Raw genomic sequence first — 26588 nt, forward strand, 5'->3', positions numbered from 1 at the left:
GTTTAGAGCCTTTTGTCCTGATGCATCCTCTTCAGACATCAGGATAAAGAAGGTTGGGTTGAAATCTTTTTTAATAATCATTAATGTACCTTTGTTTTGAATGGATAGGACTTCTACTTCTCTGAATAATGCTTTCTCCTGACAGCAAATAGGCAATTAAGAGCTTTTCATGTTGGGTAAGATAGGTATTAAACCCACATATCACCTTTCTGTGTTATAATGCTTTGGTCCTCCAATACACCGAATCACTCAGCTGCTGTCATCTTTGTTATTGCCTCAATCATGCCCAGCACAATTGCTCTAGCACATTTAAAATATATACTTACATACAAAAATGTGACTAGTATAGCAAAATAGCTTGCCGAATAAAATATTTTATATTAAGCCTTAAGACTGCTGGTGGATCCCGGTCTTAGGAGAAACTTCTAAAATACTGAAAACTGTTTCCAAAGTCCCTTTTAAAAATCAAACATATGGCAAATGAGTAAGATTTACATGAAAATACCATATATGCTACCTGATCAGTGGATCAAAACAGGAAAAGCTATCAAAACAAGAGTACACTGCAAATTGTACATGACACTGTTCACCAATAAACTGCACAGCTAAGCTCCACAACTCAAGTGCAACGTATGACATCTGCATGATTCAACCATGAAATACTAGCATTCATTTTTCAATCAGTGAAAGCATTGAAAAGGTACATACCGATTTGTCTCCTGTTTTTCCTGCCATGATTGCTCGAGATTTAGCTTTTGTGATAGGAAAAGATTTATTGTATGACTCAAACATGTGTTTGGCAAGAGCACGAAGATCAGCAGACTCAGGGTTCAGTTGATCTGTATCGCTGGAAATTTCAGCTAGGAGTTTCTCCTTTTCAGCCTGTGGCATTCTGCCAAATCTAATTGCTATAAAGTAAACATCAAAAACCAAGGACATTTAGTTTTCAAATTAATTCTATGTGCTGTCAGTAAATTACATTCATAAAAGGTAAATTGTAAGATTAAAACAAGTACTATCGATTGTTACAAGTGTTTCCGTGTTTTGTTAAATTTTGAGAATTTGTGTTTTAAAACTGAAAAGGAATCCATGGATGTGTTTTTACCAGGGTCATTGAGGGCTCTGGCTTTGAATACAAACAGTTACTGGAAAGCACCTGTTTTCAAATAATTACCCAGCAGGTGTTGTTTTTGACTTGGGGAAGATGTTTACAGAGAAGTGACAGGTCAAGATTTATAGAGGTCAGGAGGTTTGACTTCTGGAATGTTTTTGGTTTCACTTTGAATTGTTACAAAAGGCAGTTGGGGCTGAACAGTGGCTTGAAAAGGAGTTAAGGAGTCACCTTGCCAAGAAAAACAAACCACCTCAACTCAGTCTGTCTCAGCTCTTTGAAAAAAAACCTGCCAGTTTTCCATTTCTCGAGAATTTGACAAGGTGCCACATAAAAGGTTATTGCGCAAAGTAGGAGCTCGTGGTGTAGTGGGTAACATATTAGCATGTGTAGAAGATTGTCTGGCTAGCAGAAAACAGAGGGTATGCATAAATGGGTCCTTTTCTTATAGGCAGGATATGACGAGTGGAGTCCCGTAGGGGTCTGTGCTGGGGCCCCAAATTTTTACAATTTATATCAATGACTTAGATGAAGGGAACAGTGGCATGGTAGCTAAATTTGCAGATGAAACAAAGATAGGTAGGAAAGCATGCTGTGAAGACGTCATAAGGAGGTTGCAGACTGATATAGACAGGTTGAGTGAACACAAGAACACAAAAAATAGGAGAAGTAGACCATATGGCCCATTGAGCCTGCTCCACCATTCAATATGATCATGGCTGATCTTGGACTTCAATTCCACTTTCCTGCCCGCTCCCCATATCCCTTGATTCCCAGCGAGGCTAGAAATCTATCTATCCCAGCCTTAAATGTATTCAATGAGGGAACATCCACAACCCTCTGGGGTAGAGAATTCCAAAGATTTACAACACTTTGAGTGAAGTAATTTCTCCTCATCTCAGTCCTGAATGATTGACTCCTTATCCTGAGACTGTGTCCCCGTGTTTTAGATTCTCTGACCAGTGGGAATAATCTCTCAGCTTCTACCCTATCAAGCCCTTTCAGAATCTTGTATGTCTCAATTAGATTGCCTCTCATTCTTCTAAACTCCACTAAAAGTGAGTGGGCAAATATCTGGCAGATGGAGTATAGTGTGGGAAAATGTGAAGTTGTTCACTTTAGCAGGAGAATAAAAAAGCAGAGTATTACTTAAACGGAGAACGACTGCAGAATTCCGAGGTGCAGAGGGATCCAGGTGTTCTAGTGCATGAGTTGCAAGAAGTTAGTATGCAGGTACAGCAAGTAATAAAGAAGGCTAATGGAATGCTATCCTTTATTACGAAAGGAATTCAAAATAAAAGTAAGGATTTTATGCTTCAGTTATAAAGGGCATTGGTGAGACCACATCTCGAATATTGTATGCAGTTTTGATCTCCTTATTTAAGGAAGGATGTAAATGCTTTGGAGGCAGTTCAGAGGAGGTTTACTATATTGACACCTGGAATAAGCGGGTTGTCTTATGTGGAAAGGCTGGACAGACTGGGCTTGTTTTCACTGGAGTTTAGAAGAGTGAGAGGAGACTTGATTGAAGTTTATAAGATCCTGAATGGTCTTGACAAGGTGGATGTGGAAAGGATTTTTCTTCTTGTGAGTGAGTACAGAACTAGGGGATACTGTTTTAAAATTAGGGGTTGCCCTGTTAGGAAAGAGATGCGGAGAAAATTTTTCTCTGAGGGTTGTGCGACTTTGGAACTATCTGTCTTAGAAGGTGGTGGAGACAGGGTCATTGAATATTTTTCAGGTGGAGGTAAATAGATTCTTGTTAGGCAATTGAATCAAAGGTTATTGGAGGTAGATGGGAGTGTGGAATTTGAGACACAAACAGATCAGCCATAATATTATTGAATGGCAGAGAAGGCTTGAGGGGCGGAATGGCCTACTTCTGCTCCTAATTAGGGCGGCACAGTGGCGCAGTGGTTAGCACCGCAGCCTCACAGCTCCAGCGTCCCGGGTTCAATTCTGGGTACTGACTGTGTGGAGTTTGCAAGTTCTCCCTGTGTCTGCGTGGGTTTTCGACAGGTGCTCCGGTTTCCTCCCACCACCGAAAGACTTGCAGGTTGATAGGTAAATTGGCCATTATAAATTGCCCCTAGTATAGGTAGGTGGTAGGGGAATATAGGGACAGGTGGTGATGTGGTAGGAATATGGGATTAGTGTAGGATTAGTATAAATGGGTGGTTGATGGTCGGCACAGACTCGGTGGGCCGAAGGGCCTGTTTCAGTGCTGTATCTCTAAATAAATAATTCGTATGTATGTATGAGAAGCTGAGAAGCAAGTGTAAGAAGCAGACTAAACTGTTGCCACATTTCTCCTGTAAGGCCTGTGTCTGAAACCTCTGTTGCTACATTTCCTGGAAGCCTACCCAAACTGATCTTCAACTTCGTCTGAAAAGAACTGTTCTGGGAAGATCCCAGTGACAGCTGTCTGTAGGCATTTGGGGCACCAAACCAAACAAAGGACATCTTTCTATATCTTCTCTTTCTTCTTCAAGAATTATAAAGTATTTAACCAATTTTCTTGTCTTTTTTTTGTTAATGGAGCTCTAAAATGCAAATTCCTTTATTTTTCTGGTTAACCTGTGTGCGTGTGTGTGTGTGTGAGGGGCTAAGATAAAAAGGGAACTTTAATATTTCAATCTGTGTGTTATGCTTTGCTTCATTACTGGTTAAGACTTGTTTTATAATAAATTGATAATTTTGTTGTTTATTCAAGAAAACTGGTTGGTGTGTTTTATTCTAGGATAAAAGGGCAGTCTATGATTGATGGTATCGTTAAGTGGGAAAAAAATTAAATATATGTTGTGACCCGTGGAGAAGTGGAACTAGAATAAACAGTACACTCCTCCTGCCTTGGTTGGAACACCATATTGAAGTGAATGGGTCTAAACACCATTTCCTTATTTATTAGTAGAATTTTGATTATACTTGGATTCCACTTTGTGACTACAGTTTGAGTAAGAGTCAATATTTACTCTTTGTAGTCCATATGTCTCAGGCCTTTTTTTGTATTTCACTGAACTATTTGAACTGTTTGTTATAAACAGGCTAATTGCTACATCTGACTTAGAGGGAGGGGCACAAGGCTTCCCTCCTTCCATTTGGAGACCTCGAATCTTTTACTGCTGCTTCCTGGGCCTACTGCCAGTGTCCACAAGATGGCCCTGGGAAGCAAGACCCAGTGGGGTAGGAGAAGCCCTTAGGTACCCAGGCACCCTACACCATTTGCATGTGGTGGGTCGGGTGGGTTCTGGTAGAGTTTGATGGAAGGAAACCTCAGTCAGGATGATAAGCAGTGGTAAGCCTGACTGCCCAAATTTCCTGTTATTTTGGTAGGTTTGTAGAACAAAATTACCTGCAACATATTGCAAAATAATTATTTGCTGTAGTTGTGAAGACATAAGGAACACAAAAGGGCCATTTATCTCATAAAATGTGTTCTGCTATCATCCACATCACTGAATTCTTGCGCTTGACAGGTATATATAACACTACTGTTTCAATTTTGATACACTTACAACTCCAATTCCTAACTTCGTATAAAATAACCCATGAATGATATCTGCTATTTGTATTCCCATAGGCTCCTGCAACAAAATTGGGCTGGATTTTGCTCTCAGTGATGGTCAGCCATTTGTTACACTTGCACTTGCCTGTGGACTTTCTATGGGGTTTTGCACTGGAATTTACTGTAAATTTGGGAGCCAAAAGTGTAGTACCCTCTACAGGGTATCTTGAAGCTTTGTGAAACAGGGCAAGCAACAGTGTATCTCCTGAAGCAATCAAATTGAAGAATCGTAAATGAGCAGCGCACAGTCTGAACCAGGAACTGTAAATTCAAATATTGAAATCAATGTCACATGAGGTGTAGAAAACAAAATAAAGAGAGTGAAAGAAAGATTGGATTAAGAAAGAGAGAAAGACAGAGATAAAAAAGAGACAGGAAAAAGTAAAAAAGTTATTGAACTTTTTGTTTAAATTTCCAACAATAAATAAAATCTGAAGGAATGAGACTCCATACTTTTAAAAGTTAATTTTCAGTACCAGAGAGGTGTTTGGCAACAATTAAAATTTATCATGCTGTTAAATAGGTACTTAACTTGGAATGGACAAGTCCTATCTTTTTCTGGCGGGTTTAGTTCATATCTATGAGATAATTACTATTGCCCAATATATTTTAATGGGGAATCAGATGACAAGATGCCATTTTTGGGAAGTTTTTGGAGGAATGTCATATCCCAGACAACAACATCCGGATTCCAGCTTTTAACTGCGCATGTGCTTTTGCCTAAAGTAGCTGCGCCATTTCCACATAAATAACGGTAAACATTATAAGTTTCATCATTAATTCTACAGTAAAATCCAGCCTAAGGGCCCGGATTTTGTGGTCAGTGGCCAAAATATGGCATTCGCCATTTATCACGCTGACAGCTGCCCACAGACCTTTCCTGGCTTTTCCATGGTAACTTTCTGTCAATTGGGGCTGGAATTTTACTTTGGGCAGGATGCCCCGCCCACCGGCCAAAGAGTCGGGACAGAGCCTGCCTCCGCTGGGCCTGGGAGCCATGCCAGGATTTTATATGCCCCAGGCGGCCCTTCATTGGCCTAGGCCGGGACTTCCACCTCTCTGAGGCAGGAAGTCCCGCCTCGAAGAGCTGCCAGCCAATCAGTGGGCCAGCAGCTCTCAGTCCCAGCAGCGCCATCCGGAGAGGTGGCCACTGCTGGGATTGCACCCAGCCACAGCAGCAAGGGGGATGCCGGTCTGGAAACAAGGTAAATGTCTGGGGCTTCCCTGGGGACAATTGGCTGGGCCCCAGCAAAGGGGGTTCGGTTTTGGGCGGGGGATGGCGGGGGGGGTGAGGGAAGTAGTGTAGTAAAATGGGGGTGGTTGGGACGTGGGGGGCCCTTCGTGTGTTTTAATTGGCGGCCTTCTGGAGGACCTCAGCTGCCTGCCAGGCCCTGGTAAAATACCAGCGATGGTGGGAGGAGGCCTTTAAGTGGCAGTTAATTGGCCACTTAAGGGCCTTGATTAGCGGGGGGGCGGGAAGATGCTGGAACGGCATCCCCCACCTCCCACTCAATTTTATAACCCCCGTCACCAGCTCTCTCCTGTGGGGGGTGGGGGGGTGGGGGAGGAATTCCAGCCCGGGTGTCTAATCCAGTGCGCCGCACTCTGCAGGGGATCCTGGGTGAGTGTGAGCTGGGCAAGCCACAGCTTGGCTCCTCAACCAATCAGACTGAAAAATCGTCACTGAGACACATAGGGCCCACTTTTAACTGCGTAAGTGAATTGGTTTTTAGTGAGTACAAATCCTGCCACAGAGACTAAACTAGGAAGTATAAATTAGATAGAATTATTTTGCTTTCTGTACCTGGTTTTGCAAATAAAGAGTGAAGGAAAACTTGGATTAAGAGAGAGAGATAAAAGGACAGAAAAAGTGAAAAAAATTAAATTGTTAAAAAAAATTCCCACACCAATTAAATTCTGAAGGAATGAGATTCCATACGTATAAAATTAAGTTACCAGTACCAGAGAGGTTGTCTGGCAGTAATTATGATTTACCATGCTACTAAAAAGTCACTTACACCTGAATGCACCAGCCCCAACTTTTGCTGGTGTTTTTAGTAGGTAACTAGTGGGTTAAGTACAGCAACTTCATGCACTTATATAGATTTCAATGCTGAGTCTCTCAGCAAGATACCAGAGTAGCGAAGCTAGTGCAGGAGCAGAGCAAGTCAGACAGCAACTTCCGGATATCGGCATTTAACTGCGCATGTGCGGACTCTGCTGTCAGTTTATTCCATAATAGCAATGAGCGATGATAGTTCTGCTGCCATTCACAATGCAAATTTCAAACCAATGCCTCCAATGCATAAAAAGAAGTTACTATTATTGCAGTGTAGGAGAAGCACCTTCATCCAAATTTCTGTTTAAACCTTTACCTATAACTTTCCTAACTTTACTTTCTCCTGCAATGGACTCTATCCCTCCCATTTAATCTCCAGAGGATTCAGCAAAAAATATTCTCTGATCCTTGAAGGGAGTTCAGCTAAACTCCATATTGTTTCTTCACCATCCAACTCTGGCCTGCTTTCCTCCAATGATAATTTTGCACACCAAAGTCCAAGCAGCACATGAACCAATTTGTTCTATGGAATATTTGATCATTTCAGTTGATATCTGTCCCTCCCATTTAATCTTCTATTTCCAATTCGTGCTCCCAACCCAGGTATTTACCCAGCTTTTTCTGAGGAATTAATCAACAGAGGATCAACCACTTTTTCTGAGGGAAGGTTACTGACCCAGAATTTATCGGGGTTTTGATGGCAAACTGTCAGCATTCACCAACATTATCCCTCTGAATCAGACTGCAACTTCAGGATTTAATGCAATAACAGATTAACATGGAAATCCCCTCCACCAGATCCGGCAATCAGCAAAATCAGTTAATCTGATGGGAACTTCCCCTTTTTACACTCACATATCACTGTTAGAAACTCCACAAAAGGTGGAGTTGTTCAATGAGGTGTAACTGGGTTTTTAACAGCAATCGGTGTAATAACGACTGCTGAACAACTGATCTGGCCCTGAAAAAAATCTTATATTTGTGGACTGTTGTCAGATGTCTCCATTGTGATTAATTACTAGATCTTTTTAAAACCAGATTTTTAAAAAAAATTAACGTTTGTTCATGATATTTCAGCTTTTACCTTCACCCAATGTGCATTTCCCAATCTTTATTTCGTTCTCTGCAAAATCTTTACAAATAATTTTCTTATTAGTGCTTTTCATTTACTGGTTGACTGTGAGAATTCTTTAATGTGATTAGCTGCTTGGACGGCTTGGTGATGTTACTGCAGCTGTATGCTGGGAATTCCTATCAAAGAATGCTGCAATCAATTGCAAGTCGAGTGAGTTAAAGCTCTCGCCTCAGAGATCACTAGATGTCTCAGGGCAGCTTTCTTTGAGGACAGTGGTAAGGGCCCTTGCTTCACAGTTGACCACAAAATCTGGGCCATGGTTTCCAATTTTAGCAAATCCTCTCTCAATTTTAAATAATCCGTGGTCCATCAATCTATCCTTGTGGCATTTGGACCAAGCCTGGAATTCTCTTCTTTTTCTAAGCATTATGACAGAAACTAGATACAAAAATTCAAAATGCATACTGATGTAATATTAGACAATAATTGCTCTAGTTGACAATCGCCTCATACAGATATCATGCTCTTCAAAATGAACAGCAGGATGGCGAACTGAATCTGCTAATGGGGAGAAAAATGCAAATTTACTAGTTTTATTTAACCACAGTATAGCAGCACATTGTTCAGATAAATTGGCAGAGGAGAGTATTTCTGAGTAAACAACTCAAGCTTACCATTTTATAAACTGGGTTAAGCCCTCTTTCAATGAAGGCACATACTAAATAACTAGTCAGAGCAACAGTGTGACTATTCACTATCTGACCACTAAGATTCAGAGTTGATTGACAGTGTTATGATTCATCAGAACATAAAACACAGGAGCAGGAATGGGCTCTTCAGCCCTTCGAACCTGCTCCGCCATTCAATAAGACCATGACCGATCTTCTACCTCAGCTATACCTTCTGCACTATCGCCATATCCTATGAGTCCCTTAAAATCTACTGATCTCTGACTTGAATATTCTCAACAACTGAGCATCCATAGCCTCTGGGATAGAGAATTTCAAAGGTTCACAACCCTCTGAGTGATAAATTTCTCCTCATCTCAGTTCTAAATGGCGTACCTCTATTTCTAGACTCCCTAACCAGGGGAAACGTCCTCCCAGCATCTACCCTGCGAAGCCCCTTAGGAATTTTATGTGTTTCAATTAAATTGCCTCTCATTCTTCTAAACTCTAGGGAATTTAGGCCTAATCTACTCAATCTCTCCTTATAGGATGATCCCTTCATCCCAGGAATCAGTCAAATGAACCTTTGTTGCCCTTCCTCTAAGGCAAGTCTATCTTTCCTTAGCTAAGGAGACCAAAACGGTACACAGTACTCAAGGTGTGGTGTCTCCAAGGCATTATATAACTGCAGAAAAACTTATTTATTCTTACACTCTAAACGCTTTGTAATATATGCTACATTGCATTTTCTTTCCTAATTTTTTTTTTAAGAGATACAGCACTGAAATTGCTTGCTGTAGCTGCATGTTAACTTTCATATAAAAGGACACCCATGTCCCTCTGAATATCAACATTTCTCAATCTTCCATTTTTAAAAATATTTCTATTTTCCTTACCAAAGTGAATAACTTCACCTTTCTTTACATTATATTCCAACGATCACTTAACCATTCTATATCCTTTTGCAGGATCTTTGCATCCACCTCACAGCTAACTTTCCCACCTAACTTTGTATCATTAGCAAACTTTGATATGTTACGCTCTGTCCCCTCATCTAAGTCACTGATATAGATAGCAAATAGCTGAGGCCCAAGCACTGATCCTTGCGGTATTCCATTAGTTACAACATGCCAACCCACAAATAACCTTTAATTCCTACTCTCTGTTTTCTGCCCATGAACTAATCTTCAATCCTTGCAATTATAATACCCTCAGTCTGATGAGTCCTAGTTTTGTGTAATAACTTCTTGTGTGGTACCTTATTGAATGCTTTTTGAACATCCACTGGTTCCTTCTTATCTACAACCTCTCTCTTTCACCCGCCCCCCCACCCACCTTTCTTGAATAGCGGAATTACATTTGCTACCTTCCAATACACGGAGACCATTCTAGAATCTAGGGAATTCTGGAAGATCAAAACCAATGTATCCACTACCTCTGTCGCCACCCTTCCACCTTTATTTAATATCCTAGGATTTGTTGCCTTTTAGTCCCATTAATTTGTCCAGTACTATTTCTTCACTGATACTAATTCCTTTAAGTTGGGGAGGCGGTGGTATAGTGGTATTGTCACTGGACTAGTAACCCAGAGACCCAGGGTATTGCTGTGGGGCCATGGGTTCAAATCCCAGCATAGCAGAGGTGGAATTTGAATTCAATTAATAAATCTGGAATTAAAAAGCTAGTATAATGATGTCCATGAAACCATTGTCGATTACTGTAAAATCCCATCTGGTTCACTAATGTCCTTTAGGGAAGGAAATCTGCTGTCCTTACCTGGTCTGGCCTACATGTGACTCCAGACCCACAGCAATGTGGTTGACTCTTACATGCCCTCTGAAATGGCCTAGCAAGCCACTCAGTTGTATCTAACCGCTACGAAGTCAAGAAAAAGGAATGAAACTGGACGGACCACCCGGCATCGACCTCGGCACCGGAAACGACAATGGCAAACCCAGCCCTGTCGACCCTGCAAAGTCCTCCTTACTAACATCTGGGGGCTTGTGCTTAAGGTGGGAGAGCTGTCCCACAGACTAGTCAAGCAACAGCCTGACATAGTCATGCTCACGGAATCATATCTGACAGACAATGTCCCAGACAATGTCATCACCATCCCCAGGTAGGTCCTGTCCCACTGGCAGGACAGACCCAGCAGAGGTGGCGACACAGTGGTATACAGTAGGGAGGGAGTTGCCCTGGGAGTCCTCAACATCGACTCCGGACCCCATGACGTCTCATGGCATCAGGTCAAACATGGACAAGGAAACCTCCTGCTGATTACCACCTACCACCCTCCCTCAGCTGATGAGTTAGTACTCCTCCATGTTGAACAGCACTTGGAGGAAGCACTGAGGGTGGCAAGGGCACAAAATGTACTCTGGGTGGGGCACTTTAATGTCCATTACCAAGAGTGGCTCAGTAGCACCACGACTGACCGAGCTGGCCGAGTCCTAAAGGACATATCTACTAGACTGGGTATGCGGCAGGTGGTGAGGAACCAACAAGAGGGGAAAACATACTTGACCTCGTCCTCACCAATCTGCCTGCCGCAGATGCATCTGTCCATGGCAGTATTGGTAGGAGTGACCACTGCACAGTCGTTGTGGAGATGAAGTCCCGCCTTCACATTGAGGATACCCTCCATCGTGTGTGTGGCACTAAATGGGACAGATTTTGAACAGATCTAGCAATGCAAAACTGGGCATCGATGAGGCGCTGTGGGCCATCAGCAGCAGCAGAATTGTACTCAACCACAATCTGTAACCTCATGGCCCGGCATATCCCCCACTCTACCATTACCATCAAGCCAGGAGAACAACCCTGGATCAATGAACAGTGCAGGAGGGCATTCCAGGAGCAGCACCAGGCATACCTCAAAATGAGGTGTCAACCTGGTGAAGCTACAACACAAGACTATCTGCGTGCCAAACTGCATAAGCAGCATGCGATAGACAGAGCTAAGCAATCCCATAACCAATGGATCAGATCTAAGCTCTGCAGTCCTGCAATATCCAGTCGTGAATGGCGGTGGACAATTAAACAACTAACTGGAGGAGGTGGCTCCAAAAGTATCCCCATCCTCAATGATGGGGGAGCCCAGCACATCAGTGCAAAAGATAAGGCTGAAGCATTTGCAACAATCTTCAGCCAGAAGTGCCGAGTTGATGATCCATCGCGGCCTCCTCCTGAAGTTCCCAGCACAGATGCCAGACTTCAGCCAATTCGATTCACTCCGCGTGATATCAAGAAATGACTGAAGGCACTGGATACTGCAAAGGCTATGGGCCCTGACAATATTCCGGCAATAGTACTGAAGACCTGTGCTCCAGAACCTGCTGCACCCCTAGCCAAGCTGTTCAAGTACAGCTACAACACTGGCATCTACCCTGTAATGTGGAAAATTGCCCAGATATGTCCTGTACACAAAAAGCAGGACAAGTCCAAGCCAGCCAATTACCGCCCCATCAGCCTGCTCTCAATCATCAGTAAAGTGATGGAAGGTGTCATCGACAGTGCCATCAAGTGGCACTTGCTTAGCAATAACCTGCTCAGTGCCCTCAGTTTGGGTTCCGCCAGGGCCACTCAGCTCCTGACCTCATTACAGCCTTGGTTCAAACATGGACAAAAGAGCTGAACTCAAGAGGTGGGGTGAGGTGAGAGTGACTGCCCTTGACTTCAAGGCAGCATTTGACCGAGCATGGCGTCAAGGAGCCCTAGAAAAACTAAGGTCAATGGGAATCAGGGGGAAAACCCTCCGCTGGCTGGAGTCATACCTAGCGCAAAGGAAGATGGTTGTGGTTGTTGGAGGTCAATCAACTGAGCTCCAGGACATCACTGCAGGAGTTCCTCAGGGTAGTGTCCTAGGCCCAACCATCTTCAGCTGCTTCATCAATGACCTTCCTTCAATCATAAGGTCAGAAGTGAGGATGTTCGCTGATGATTGCACAATGTTCAGCACCATTCGTGACTCCTCAGATACCGAAGCAGTCCGTGTAGAAATGCAACAAGACCTGGACAATATCCAGGCTTGGGCTGATAAGTGGCAAGTAATATTCGCGTCACACAAGTGCCAGGCAATGACCGTCTCCAAAAAGAGAGAATCTAACAATCTCCCCTTGACATTCAATGTCTTTACCATCGCTGAATCCCCCACTATCAACATCCTAGGGGCTACCATTGACCAGAAACTGAACTGGAGTACCCATATAAATACCGTGGCTACAAGAGCAGGTCAGCGACTAGGAATCCTGAGGCGAGTAACTCACCTCCTGACTCCCCAAAGCCTGTCCACCATCTACAAGGCACAAGTCAGGAGTGTGATGGAATACTCTCCACTTGCCTGGATGGGTGCAGCTCCAACAACACTCAAGAAGCTCGACACCATCCAGGACAAAGCAGCCCGCTTGATTGGCACCCCATCTACAAACCTTCACTCCCTCCACCACCGATGCACAGTGGCAGCAGTGTGTACCATCTACAAGATGCACTGCAGCAAGGCTCCTTCGACAGCACCTTCCAAACCCGTGACCTCTACCAACTAGAAGGACAAGGGCAGCAAATGCATGGGAACACCACCACCTGCAAGTTCCCCTCCAAGTCACACACCATCCTGACTTGAAACTTTATCGCCGTTCCTTCACTGTCGCTGGGTCAAAATCCTGGAACTCCCCTCCTAACAGCACTTTGGGTGTACCTACCTCACATGGACTGCAGCGGTTCAAGAAGGCAGCTCACCACCACCTTTCTCAAGGGCAATTAGGAATGGGCAATAAATGCTGGCCTGGCCAGCAATGCCCACAGCCCATGAATGAATAAAAAAAAAATTCCTCATTCTCATTAGACCCTTGGGGGGGGGGGGGGTGGAGCTTTATGCTCTCCTCCATGATGGGTATGGATGTGGGGAGTGCATAAAATTGGGAGGGATGTTAATGGAGGGGGTTCCTGCCAGCATCCCACCTCTGCCAAAATGTAGTTTGGGGCGGGAAGGTCGTCAATAGCTTTCCCACCTCGCCGCCAATTAAGACCCTTAACTGGGCAATTAACCTCCCCAGTTAAGGACCTTTTCCCATCGCAGCCACAATTAGCCATGCGGCGGATGGTCCTGTTGCCACACGGGAGGCATGGCATTGAAAACTGTGCGGGTTGCTTCCCAGCTGCGGGGGCAGGGGGGAGTGGTGTCCCTTGTTAAAAGGCACTTAGTGCCTGAACAAGGAAGCCCTTACTGCCGACCCCCTCCCCTCACGACCCCCACCCCACAAGACTCCTCCCACTCTGACCTACCTGAGGCCTGGTTCCAGCAACCCTCCTTGGCCTCTGGTAGGTGCACCTGCAGCAGCAGCCTTCGCCTCTGTGGTGGCGCTGCAGCTGCTGGCCTCTGATTGGCCAGCAGCCTCTGCAGGGGCTGGACTTCTGGTGATTAGGTCCTTCATCCTGTGGAAGGCCTGTCGCTGTCTACATAAGTGCCTAATTGGCCCTACGTTTGGCGAGCCTTCCGTATAAGAGGCGATGCAGGGATCTCAACATCGGTTTCTCTGGATGTCGAGACCCCTGCCGACTGGATAAAACTCCCCCTTTGGTTTTCCACTATATCTGGAACTTTTTGTGTCTTCTGCCGTGAAGACAGATACAAATTCATTGTTTAATGTCTCTGCAGTTGACTTATTCCCTTTATAATTTCTCCTGTCTCTGCCTATAAGTGACCCATATTTACTTTCACTGGTCTTTTCCTTTTTATTTATTTATTTAGAGATACGGCACTGAAACAGGCCCTTTGGCCCACCGAGTCTGTGCCGACCATCAACCACCCATTTATACTAATCCTACACTAATCCCATTACCCTCTCACATCCCCACCTTCCCTCAATTCCCCTACCATCTACCTACATTAGGGGCAATTTATAATGGCCAACTTACCTATCAACCTGCAAGTCTGGCTGTGGGAGGAAACCGGAGCACCAGGCGAAAACCCACACAGTCACAGGGAGAACTTGCAAACTCCACACAGGCAGTACCCAGAATCGAACCCGTGTCGCCAGAGCTGTGAGGCTGCGGTGCTAACCACTGCGCCATTGTGCCGTTTTTATGTCTCTTGCTAGTTTACTCTCATTTTCTATTTTCTCTCTTTATCAATTTCTTGGGCCTCATTTACTAAATTCTAAAATTCTTACTACTGTATTTTATATTATAAGCCTCTTCCTTTATTCTAATACTACCATTAACTTCTCTTGTTAACCACGTATGGACAATTTTTCAGTTGGCAACAAACAATTTGTTCTTTTTCTACATCTAGTTGCTTTCTGTTCAGGATATCAAGCAGTATTTAAGAATGGAGCATTTCCACTGGACAGGAATTTTAGTGCTTATTTGAGATATTTGTGGCAGAGAATAGAATATTTTCCCACTTAGTAGAATTGATTCTCAAGCACTAAGCACTACCAATTGAGGTATATATGGGTTAGGTGCAGGGTAAAGCTCCTTCTATCCTTTCCAAAATAATGGGATGGATTTTCATCATTACTCCCTGGGCATTAAGCATCACCTAGGCACAGCGCAGAAAGGAAAATTTGGTGGGGAAGATTTGCATGCCTCTCACAGAGCACACTGGAGTTTCTTTCTATTAATTTCAATCGAAGGAAAAACTGACTTTTTTTTTAAAGGTTATGTGATTTTCCTTTTGTTGTCCTACATTGGTCGCAAAGATGAAAATCTACCACAATGTGTTTTAACCCCACCCATTAAAGCTCAATGAGACATTTCCATTTAGCACATCAACTCGGCTTGTGGCCTTTGGGTCTGACTGTCAATTTATTACCAAATAATTCCATTTGGCACATCTACAAATCTGACTTCTCAGAGCTAAATGTGGACACTTGCCAAGTTATCAACTTTGAGCTTTTAAAAGAAAGAGTTCACAAAACCCATTAGATTATGGGATGATTCAACTGCTGTTAAATGCAAGTTGAACACACACAGGCAACATTACAGAAAAATACTTAGATACTGGAAATTTCAAAAAATTGTTTTGGATTGTTATTTGCTTCTTTGCTTTTACTTTTGGTATTTGTCTATCTTCCTCTCTATTTTCTCTCCTCCCCTTCACGTTAGCTCCTACTTGCCTCTTTGATTGATAGCATTGTGAAGCTGGCCATGTAATCCATGCAGTGCCAAACTGATCAAAGGATTAGAATGTGCTCAGGTTTGAAAAGGACTCCACAGACAGTTTTCCCTCCTAGCCCTAGACCACCCAGCTGGGACTGATGAAATTATCCCTCCAGTGAAGGCAAGAGTGTGATTATCAGTCAATGTGGAATTCAAACTTGAGTTAACTTGTTGAGTTATTTGTAAAATTAATTTATTTATTATTTTAATTAATTTTGAGCACCATGTCTCCTCACCTGATAATACTCATTCTTGGTGGCATGTCATAATTCAATGATGTAAACAGTAGACTGTGAACAGTGAATCTTGGATATTCCAATTGATGTTACTTTAACACTGGTATTAACATATTCATTTAAAATGTTTTAATGTTGGTGTTTAAAGTAAGTAACACTGATCAGAAAATTTAAGGTCAAATGTTAGGAGACCACCTAACCATTGAAACATTTCCACTGAGCTCAATCCCATTCTCACCCAAAATTCACACACATGAATTTTCTACAGATGCCACTGTATAGCAATCCAAAGGGAACCATGGCTGATTTCTCCTCCCTATGCTCAGTGGATGAAACCATTTTTAGCAAAAGCAAACTTAGCACAGTTGGGCAATTGAATCTTCTAATCTGTATACTACAACCTTATAATGAAAGTTGTAGTTATCAAACTGGCAAAACAGCATGTTTTAATAATCACAGTGACTCATGACAAAGTAGAGCATGCGTAGAGCGATTGAATGAACGCATGCACGCACTGACATCACCACACAATGACGCCCTCACGCAATAACATCCTCACCCCTCAATAGCTGCGATCACTGGCTCCATTCACCCGAACAGTACTCTGCTCCCTCCCACCGTCCCAGCTTCAATTGCTGCTTTCAATTTCCCGCTCCATCCCATCTCGCCGATGCCTTCCCTTAGCCACTCGCTCCTACCTCGCCACATCCCCCCTCAGCTGCTTGCTTCCCCCCATCAGCCACTCGCTCCCACCCTTGCCCTTCCCCCCTTGGCCGCTTACTCCCAGCCTCGTTGTTTACCCGCCTCGGCCGATCGCCCCTGTCGCGCTGTCTAAAGAAGCGGTGGGGGGGTGGGGAATGAGCCGCTGAAGCAGCAAGGCGGGGAGTGAGTAGCTGAGGGGTGATGGAGTGATGCGGGAGTGAGTGGCCGAGAGTGGGGAAGCAGCCACGCCTAGAACGAGAAGCTGGTGGGGTGGGAAAATTGGGGAGCAAGCTGTCGAAGCAACAAGGTGGGGAGCATGCAGCCAAGGGCGGAGCGAAGCGGCGAGGGCGGAAGCAAGTGGCTGAGGGAAGGCAGCGGGCAGCAGCAAGGCAGGGAGTGAGTGACCGAGGGGGGAGAAGTGGCAAGTAGACGCAGCGAAGAGCAGCATGATGGCAGAGAGGAGTAGGGTACTGTTGGGGGTGGGATGGAGATGGCGATTGCAGCCATTGAGGGGATTTGGGTTTAATTTGTTTTTTGTGACAAATTGAGCAGCACCATCTTTATTACTGGCAGTTGCCTGGGATGTCGCAGACAGTGACGTTTCAGTGGATGAGGCTGCCTTTGCATATGTGCCAGTACTGCGCCACCAAGTGGTTGTGTTGTCCGCAAATGCAGCCTTTAATAATTTTGCCAGTTAAGGGGGCCTTCCAGTGGTATGGCATATTAGCCATTCAGGAAGGTGGCTCACCATCACCTTCTCAAGAGCAACTAGTGATGGGAAATAAATGCTGATCTTGCTAGCAACACCTGTACTCCAAGAATGAACACAAAAAATGTGTCTATGTACTGCACTCCAGCTGTAAAATACAAGTCCACACCTGCGAATCCACACATGCTCAGTTACTGACTGTAGCAAGACTGCCGAAAGACATGTCCCTACAGAGAGGAATAGTTGAGTCAAGGCACCCTTGCACACTTCCCAGTAGAGGATGGGAGAATCTGAGGAGCAGTTTAACATTATGGCCTACCCTCAATTGGTGTGATGTGAGGCAGGAGGAGATTTGAAGAGGGAAGAGGATAGATTTAATTTTGTTAGATTAGGATTTAGAGATCTCTTTTTCGAACTGCTGTATTCTAAATCTTTGACTTTTTGAAAAATGTGGAAAATCTGCATGGTTACAGAGAGGAAATTTCCCGTGCACCTACCATTATGCGACATGCCGACTGCGAGACACTTCTGGAACCTGCAATACTGACATTTATTCCTGTTCTTTTTCTGAATCCTACAGTTTAGGTCACACTTGTCATACATCAACTTCAGCCTGATTGTTCTCCGGAAAAAACCCTGTTATGCAAATCAAATCATGTCACAGGATGGAACATATATATATATATACTTATAAAATGGAAGAGTTAATCTGATGAGAAAGATGTTGAACATTTGTGTTTTTGTGCTTATTTTTATGTAAACAGTTTTAAATTCTAGGCTAAATTTGCAAAACAAAACAGGGTGAGGTTCGCAGCAATAGTATCTTTCTTATCTATATAATATTTTTAAATATGTGCGTAACTAATGTGCAAACAATTAAACATTTAACCAGTGGTATTCTACACAAATGCTTTTTGGTCCGATAGATTAGCAATAGTAACATAAATCCAACACACCTTACATCCTTCACATGCATGGACCCCATAATGGAAGCCTGAGGCCTTGTCTCCACATACTCTGCACTCAATAGACAGGGCTGAATTTGATGAATCTTCTTGCAACTTTGATGACAGTCCTTTCCCTGATATTTCATTTAAGGAAGATGGTTCGACTTTAATACAGCCTGTGTAAAGATAAATCTCATTTTCATTCAAAATTCACAAAAGTAATGTCACCCATTAAAGGATATTGAGACTAATTTCACCTGGGACATTAAATTAGAGCTGTAAGAGTAGGGATATCCTTAAAACGATGAGCAGTTTCAATGAAGAATTGTGCAGTTTCAGTTTCGAAATCCTGACATTCAAGCAGAAAAATACATTTAATTCTCATCAATGAAACGTCTCTGTATCATTAACCTGTACTTGTAAAATATTCAGGCCCAATTTCCTGCACCTGAATGGTAAGGCCCAAGGTTCCCCAGAGCATTTAACACGTTCTTGAATGTTGCCTTGTCCTTCTCCCTGCAGGATATGTAGTTTGTTTATCATCTTTATTTCACTAGATTTTTTTTTTTGGATCCATTTAGGGTGATGTTGGTTTAGCCTATACTTGTTAATGCTAGGCATGCATTTTCCTTTATTCTCAGTAGTATGCCTTTAATAGATATTCCATTTGTTCGCTCCTTCCCCAAATCATTCTTAAGCTCACCTTTATTCTTTTAAGGTTAGTCAAAAGGGCATGAATAGAAAGGTTTTGCTCACATGCATATTATTTCTGATACTAGGAATTCAAATACTGTAATCCAAATTTTAAAAAAACTGAATGAAAAGTTTGAAAATAGCTAGCTTTCATGATAGTTTATAGGACAACCAAACCTAATGAAACAAGTAACATACTTTGATAGTCCAGATATCTTTCATCATATTTATAGTCTGAAGAATTCTCATCAATTCTGAAAGAGGTTGAAGCATGATCCTCATAATTAACTGTAGAAACACTGGAGAAGTCTACTGTAGCAAATGGCTTTACATCGAAGGAATGAGAATAATTGGCAAGTTCCGACAGGTCCATTGTACCCATAGCAAAGTTGATGGGCCATAAAGGCAATTGTGTATCTACCATTCTTGATCCTAGGAAAAAAAAGTAAAAATAGAAAATTATTCTTTTTTTTTACGGAATCCAGCTTGGATTCTTGTGCAACCTAAACAGGTATAGTCAATAATACTATAGTAAGCATTTCAGATATCATGACAAACAGTTCATATAATGTACAACATTATACTATTAAAAAGGGAACATTACTCCTGAAAAATTATTCACTAATCTTTCATGTCACTGTATTGAAAGAGATCCAGTTCGTGTTGGAAATTGCTTTCATACCTCTTGCATATTAAGCTCATGGTAGCATAACTCTTCCAAGCCTTCCCAGAAAAATAATGACCCTACTTTAAAAATATACGGATAGATTTTCATCAGTGCCTCTGGTTGGAAACAGAATGGTAGCAGTCCTTAATATGTTGGGAAAAAGCATACTGCCCAGTTCCGGCACCCGATCCATCCTACGCCAACTTCAGAAGGGGCAGTTGCCTAAAACAGGCATCAGGCCCCATTATTTTGTTAATTTAGGGCCTACTGCTTGTTAAAGGACCCCTGTATAAAATTTGTTTCTGATGAGCGGATCCGGTATTTGCTCTTGTTGGGATTCTTCTGTGGTCCTTGTGACCAATTACAGATAGGTTTTAATTGTTCTTCTGAAAAAAAACTTTCTGTGGAGTAGCAGGAGTGCTCACGCCAACTCCAGAGTCCTGGTGATCATCCCTACCTATCACCCCCTGCCGTTTTCCGCTTCAATTCCACCCCCACTCCTGGAACTTACCTAAGGGCCACTGCCAACGAGACAATAGTCAAAATCGATCTTCTCCTTTGGGTGAGCAGTCTGTGGAGGTACGACCAGTACCTTTAGCCTACCTCAATTATTCAGATGAGGCCCGAGGGCCAATCTGTATTAATCCTTGGGCTCTAGCTTCTGGTGCTTGCTGCCTCAGCAGCAAAAAGTCTGAACCTGAAAGCAGGCTCAGCCTAATTTCGACCTCTATGCATTTGTGATTGCCTGGTGCATATTTCGCTGTAGAAAGAAATCGGTGCAAACCAGAATTGATAAGATCAGCACAGGAACTGTCATGAAATTGCTCATGAAGCATGTGCGTTATTGCCCTTCTTTAATCTTTCAGATCTAAGCTTCTATACTTTGTTTAACAAGGCAAATGAGCACTGCCAAGGCTGGTTATAACTACTAAAACTTGCCCAACAGTCTGAAGTCTTTAATTCTAACTTTTAATTAACTTTTTAAAAAACAATAATTCTCAGTGTAATATAGTTTTGTTATTGTGTCAAAACAGAAACATCAGATTGCTTTTTATACGTCTTATCTATGGATTAGAAATTATTTGTGGATTCTGTACGTCTATGTAAATCTACTTTAAAGTTATTAGTACTTATTTCAAAAGGAACTTATGTGAAAGTAAAAGCATGAACATATTTAAGATTGATAACATATCTCCATGGTGTGAAGATTCAATGGCTACATTTTTCCAATTCATGTTTTAAATGCAAAAACATATTTCTGCTGTATCAATTACTTCAGAAGAACGATACAATTCAGCTGTTAAGAAGTTATCTTGAAATCTCCTGCAAGTAATGATTTCCTAGTTGATGCAATCAGCTATATGCATTGCACAATATATGCTTTATAAATTAAGGTCGCTCAGAACAAGAGAGTATAATGTGAATAGGATTCAAAGCATGTGTACTGATTATGCAACTATAAAAAGTAAAAATGCTAACTTTATTAAATTAAAGCATTTAGCCATTATATTTGCAACAGCTATGTTATTCATTTACAGATTTCCAGCATCAATGGAGCCAAACTCAGAACAAATACTTCCTTTGTTTCGCCACATCACATCAGCATAACCATAGGGCACTGAAAATTCGCTACAAGACATTGTAGGTTTCAGACTGCTGCCATTTTTACATTACATCAAGTAGCAGAAACATAGAACCATAGAAAGTTTAAGGAACAGAAAGAGGCCACTTGGCCCATGACTAGTTAAAATTTAAAAAATACAGTTGCAAGTTGTTTGCTTGTCGTACTTACAGCATGTCACTTAAAAAAAGAAAGAAGCAAATAAAACAATAAGTTAAACATCTCAAATGTATTTGCTTAAATTAAAAAAATGTTTTTGCAAGGAATTAGGCATTTCAGTTCTCCAATGTAGATTAACTTTCAAATTTGGTCAGCAAATTTATCCTGTGACAATATATTAAACTACTGATTGGATTTAACCCCCCCCAAAACTTATGGTAGGTAATAAAAATTTATATAAAATACTATTTTCTGGAAATCAAGTCCAAGTTATCAAATCAATAAACTTGCATAATTTCCTCTCCAGGCTCAGATGGCTGATTTTTGTTTTGTTTTTGGGAAGTGGTCAGTACTGGGCAAGGCTATATTCCCTGCCCATCCCTAGTTGCCCTGGTGGATCATCTTCTTGAACTTCTCAGTCCTTGCAGTGATGCTGCTTCTACAATGTTGTCAGAGGTTCCACAAGGAAATTTATTATATATAGTTGTACAACCTTCAAGTGGAAAGGTATGTTAAGTAGAACGCAGCCACAACTTGTTACAAGGTGTGTGGTTTGTGGGTTTTTAATTCTTACCTCAAATTTAAACCGAAAATATCAAATATGTTTTCAAATACCATCACATTACATTAATTATTATAGTTTGGAAACTAATTATTGGGTAAAAAGCAAATACATTTATTAAGCCTGTAGCAAACAGGATGTCCATGTAGCATCGGGGCCAATACACCAGGTATTCTCATTTTGTACAACATGAGCCATGGTGCGTTGAAAGCTAGCTAATCACAGATGTATTTTTATTTATTCGGTGATAAAATCTGGTTACTATTTCCTGTGTCTGTTTTTGCACCTCTCAGCTTTGAAGCAGCAGTTCTGACTGATGGCTATTAGAGATTCCAAGTTTTCATGCAACTTAACGTACCATGGATTTTACCGTAGCTCCCTACCATTCAGAATAGTTCTCTACCCTTTACCATAACCAAATTATGGTAAAATAATCAATCCTTTCAGATCTCCAGTACATTTTTTAGACTTGGGGATGGGAAAAATCTTTATATCTGCTGTTACAGAGAATAAATACATAGAAAAGTAACAGATTCAGAGTACTGTAGCCACAACCATTCAATACAGCTCATTGCTATTTTCCTAATCATTCTTCGTTGCTCATACCAGGGTTTCCACATTTCATAGAATCATAGAAGGTTTACAGCACAGAAAGAGGCCCCTTGGCCCATCATGTCTGCGCTGGCCGGCCATAATAACAAAGAGTCACCCAGCCTAATCCCACTTTCCAGCATTTGGTCCGTAGCTCTGCAGGTTACGGCACATCAAGTTCACCTCCAGGTACCTTTTAAATGAGATGAGGGTTTCTGCCTCTACCACCATTTCAGGAAGTGAGTTCCAGATCCCTAAGACCTTCTGGGTGAAAAATATTTTTCCTCATCTCCCCTCTAATCCTTCTACCGATCACTTTAAATCTATGGCCCCTAGTCACTGACCTCTCTGCCAAGGTAAATAGGCCCTTCCCCTATCCAGGCCCCTCACAATTTTGTACATCTCAATCAAATTTCCCCTCAGCCTCCTCAGTTCCAAGGAGAACAACCCCAGCCTACCCAATCTTTCCTCATTGCTGCAATTTTCCAGTCCTGACAATGTCCTCATAAATCTCCTCTGTACCCTCTCTCGTGCAATTACATCCTTTCTGTAATGAGGTGACCAGAACTGCACAATTTCTCAAGTTGTGGCCTAACTAGTGTTTTATACAGTTCCAGCATAACTTCCCTACTCTTATATTCTATACCTCGGCTAAAAAAAGAAAGGATTCCATGTCTTCTTAACCACCTTATCAATCTGTCCTGCTACTTTCAGGGATCTGTGAACATACACTCCCAAGATCCCTCACTTCCTCCACACCTCAGTATCCTCCCATTAATCGTGTATTCCTTTGCCTTGTTTGACCTCCCCAAATGCATCACCTCACACATCTATGGGTTAAATTCCATTTGTCACTTTTCTGCCCACCTGACAGTCCATTGATATCTTCATGCCATCTACAGCTATCCTCTTCGTTATCAACCACGCGGCTGATTTTTGTGTCATCTGCAAACTTCTTGATCATTCCCCCTACAATTACATCCTAATTGTTAATATATACCACAAAAAGCAGGTGACCAATGGAAACAGCCTTCCAGTCGCAAAAACACCTGTCAACAATTTCCCTTTGTTTCCTGCCACCAAACCAATTTTGTATCCAGCTTGCTATATTCCTCTGGATCCCATGGGCTTTTTTTTTAAACCAGCCTGCCATGTGGGACCTTGTCAAAAGCCTTGCTAAAATCCATGTAGACCACATCAACTGCACTACCCTCATGAATCCTCCTGGTTCTTCCTCAAAAAATTCATTCAAGTTAGTCAGACACGACCTTCCCTTAACAAATCCATGCTGACTATTCTTCATTAATCCGTGCCTTTCTAAGTGACAGCTTATCCTGTCTCTCAGAATTGATTCCAATAATTTGCCCACTACCGAGGTTCGACTGACTGGCCTGTAATTATTCGGTCTATCTCTTGCTCCCTTTTTAAACAAAGGTAGAATGTGAGCAAACTTTCAATCTGCTGGCAACACACCTGTATCCAGTGAGGATTGGAAAATGTTGGTCAGACCTTACGTTATTTCTTCCCTGGCTTTTTTCAACAGCCTGGGTTACATTTCATCCAGCCCTGGTGATTTATACGACCATACGAAAAAGGAACGGAAGTAGGACATTCGGCCTGTCGAGCCTGCTCCGCCATTCAATACGATCATGGCTGATCTGTTTCCGTCTCGAATTCCACATTCCCATCTACCCCCGATAATCTTTGATTCCCTTGCCTAACAAGAATCTATCTACCTCTGCCTTAAAAATATTCAATGTCACTGCCTCCACCACCTTCTGAGGCAAAGAGTTCCAAAGTTGCACAACCCCAAGAGAAAAAAATTCTCATCTCTGTCCTAAAAGGACGACCCCTAATTTTAAAACAGTGCCCCCTTGTTCTGGACTCACCCACAAGATGAAACATGCTTTCCACAGCCACCTTGTCAAGACCGTTAAGGATCTTATATTCTTTAGTCAAGTCTTCTGAACTCCAGTGAAAACAAATCCAGTCTGTCCAACCTTTCCTCATAAGACAACTCGCTCATTCCAGGTATCAATCTAGTAAACCTCCTCTGAACCACCTCCAATGCATTCATATCCTTCCTTAAATAAGGAGACCAAAACTGCACACAGTATTTAAGATAATAAAAATAAGAAATGCTGGAAATACTCAGCAGGCCTGGCAGCATCTGTGGAGAGAGAAGCAGAGTTAACGTTTCGGGTCAGTGACCCTTTTTCAGAACTCCGAAGTTCCGAAGAAGGGTCACTGACCCGAAACGTTAACTCTGCTTCTCTTTCCACAGATGCTGCCAGGCCTGCTGAGTATTTCCAACATTTCTTGTTTTTATTTCAGATTTCCAGCATCTGCAATATTTTGCTTTTATCACAGTATTTAAGATGTGGTCTCACCAATACCCTGTGTAACTGAAGCATAACATCCTTACTTTTATTTTCAATTCCTCTCATAATAAAGGTTAGCATTCCATTAGCCTTCTTTATTACTTCCTGTACGCTAACTTTTTGTGACTCATGCATTAGAACATCCAGATCCCTCTGCACCTCGGAATCCTGCAGTCGTCCCCCATTTAAGAAATACTCTGCTTTTTTATTCTGCCTGGCAAAGTGAACAACTTCACATTTTCCTACATTATACTCCATCTGCCAGATTTTTGCCCACTCACTCAACCTATCTATATAGGTCTGCAAACTCCTTATGTCCTCTTCACAACATACTTTCCTACCTATCTTTGTGTCATTTGCAAATTTAGCTACCATGCCATCACTCCACTCATCTAAGTCATTGATATAAATTGTAAAAAGTTGAGACCCCAGCACAAACCCCTGCGGGACTCAACTCGTCACATCCTGCCAATCAGAAAAGGACCCATTTATGCAGCAACGGGCTCCACTTTATCCACAGCATGTTACCCCTTCAAAGAACTCCAATAAATTGATTAAACATGATTTTCTATTCACAAAACCATGCTGACTATTCCCGATTACCTTGTGTTTTTCTAAGTGCCCAGCTATAGCCTCCTTAATGATCGATTCTAACACTTTCCCTACCACAGACGTCAAGCTAACTGGCCTATAGTTACCTGTTTTCTGCCTCCCCCACTTCTTGAAATGAGGGGTTATCTTTGCTACTTTCCAGTCTGATGGAACCTTTCCAGAATCTAACGAATTTTGAAAAATGAACACCAACGCATCTACTACTTCATTAGCCACCTCTTTTAAGACCCTAGGATAAAGCCCATCAGGACCCGGGGACTTGTCAGCCCGCAGTTCCATCAGTTTGCTCAGTACCGCTTCCTTGGTGATTGTAATTTCAGCAAGTACCTCTCTTCCTTCCAACTCCTGATTTACAGCTATTACTGGAATGTTTTTTGTATCCTCTATAGTGAAGCCAGAAGCAAAATATTTGTTCATTTCATCCGCCAATTCCTTCTCATCTACTATGAACTCCCCATTCTCATTCTTTAGAGAACCAACATTCACTTTACTTACTCTTTTCCTTTTTAAATACCTGTAGAAACTCTTGCTATCCATTTTTGCATTTCTAGCTAGCTTCCTCTCATATTCTAATTTCTTTTTCCTGATTAACCTTTTAGTCATTCTCTGTCATTCATGATATTCTGACCAATCATCTGACCTGCCGCTCATCTTTGCACAATTATATGCTTTTTCCTTAAGTTTGATGCTTTCCTTAACTTCGTTATTTAACCGCGGATGGTGAGTCCTCCCCTTAGAATTTTTCTTTATAGTAGAAATATGCTTATTCTGAATATTCTGAAATATCCCCTTAAATGTCTGCCACTGCTTCTGTATTGATTTATCTCCTAGCCTAGTAACCCAGTTCACTTCAGCTAGCTCAGCTTTCAAGCCCACATAGTTCCTCTTATTTAAGTTTAAAATACTAGTCTTAGACCCACTCCTCTCTCTTTCAAACTGGTTGTAAAATTCAATCATATTGTGGTCGCTGCTACCGAGAGGTGCCTTTACTCTGAGGTGATTAATTAATCCTGTCACATTACACAATACCAAGTCTAATATAACCTGCTCTCTGGTTGGTTCCAGAACATGC

At 42.2% G+C, this 26588-nt stretch overlaps 1 protein-coding gene across 3 annotated transcripts in view; it reads right to left on the reverse strand.

Annotated features, from left to right (window-relative positions):
* pparg (peroxisome proliferator-activated receptor gamma) overlaps positions 1–26588 on the reverse strand; it is a 162580-nt gene that overhangs the window by 14625 nt on the left and 121367 nt on the right. For all 3 annotated transcript variants that reach the window (XM_068051831.1, XM_068051833.1, XM_068051832.1), the window contains exons 2-5: positions 19122–19355; positions 18240–18406; positions 17781–17919; positions 709–908 (exon numbers count right to left, since the gene is read on the reverse strand). In XM_068051831.1, the coding sequence (XP_067907932.1) occupies positions 709–908; positions 17781–17919; positions 18240–18406; positions 19122–19347 (732 nt within the window). In that variant the 5' untranslated portion in view covers positions 19348–19355. The remainder of the gene's footprint in view (positions 1–708; positions 909–17780; positions 17920–18239; positions 18407–19121; positions 19356–26588) is intronic.

The sequence above is a fragment of the Heterodontus francisci genome, chromosome 19, assembly GCF_036365525.1.
Source record: "Heterodontus francisci isolate sHetFra1 chromosome 19, sHetFra1.hap1, whole genome shotgun sequence".
Lineage (NCBI taxonomy): Eukaryota > Metazoa > Chordata > Chondrichthyes > Heterodontiformes > Heterodontidae > Heterodontus > Heterodontus francisci.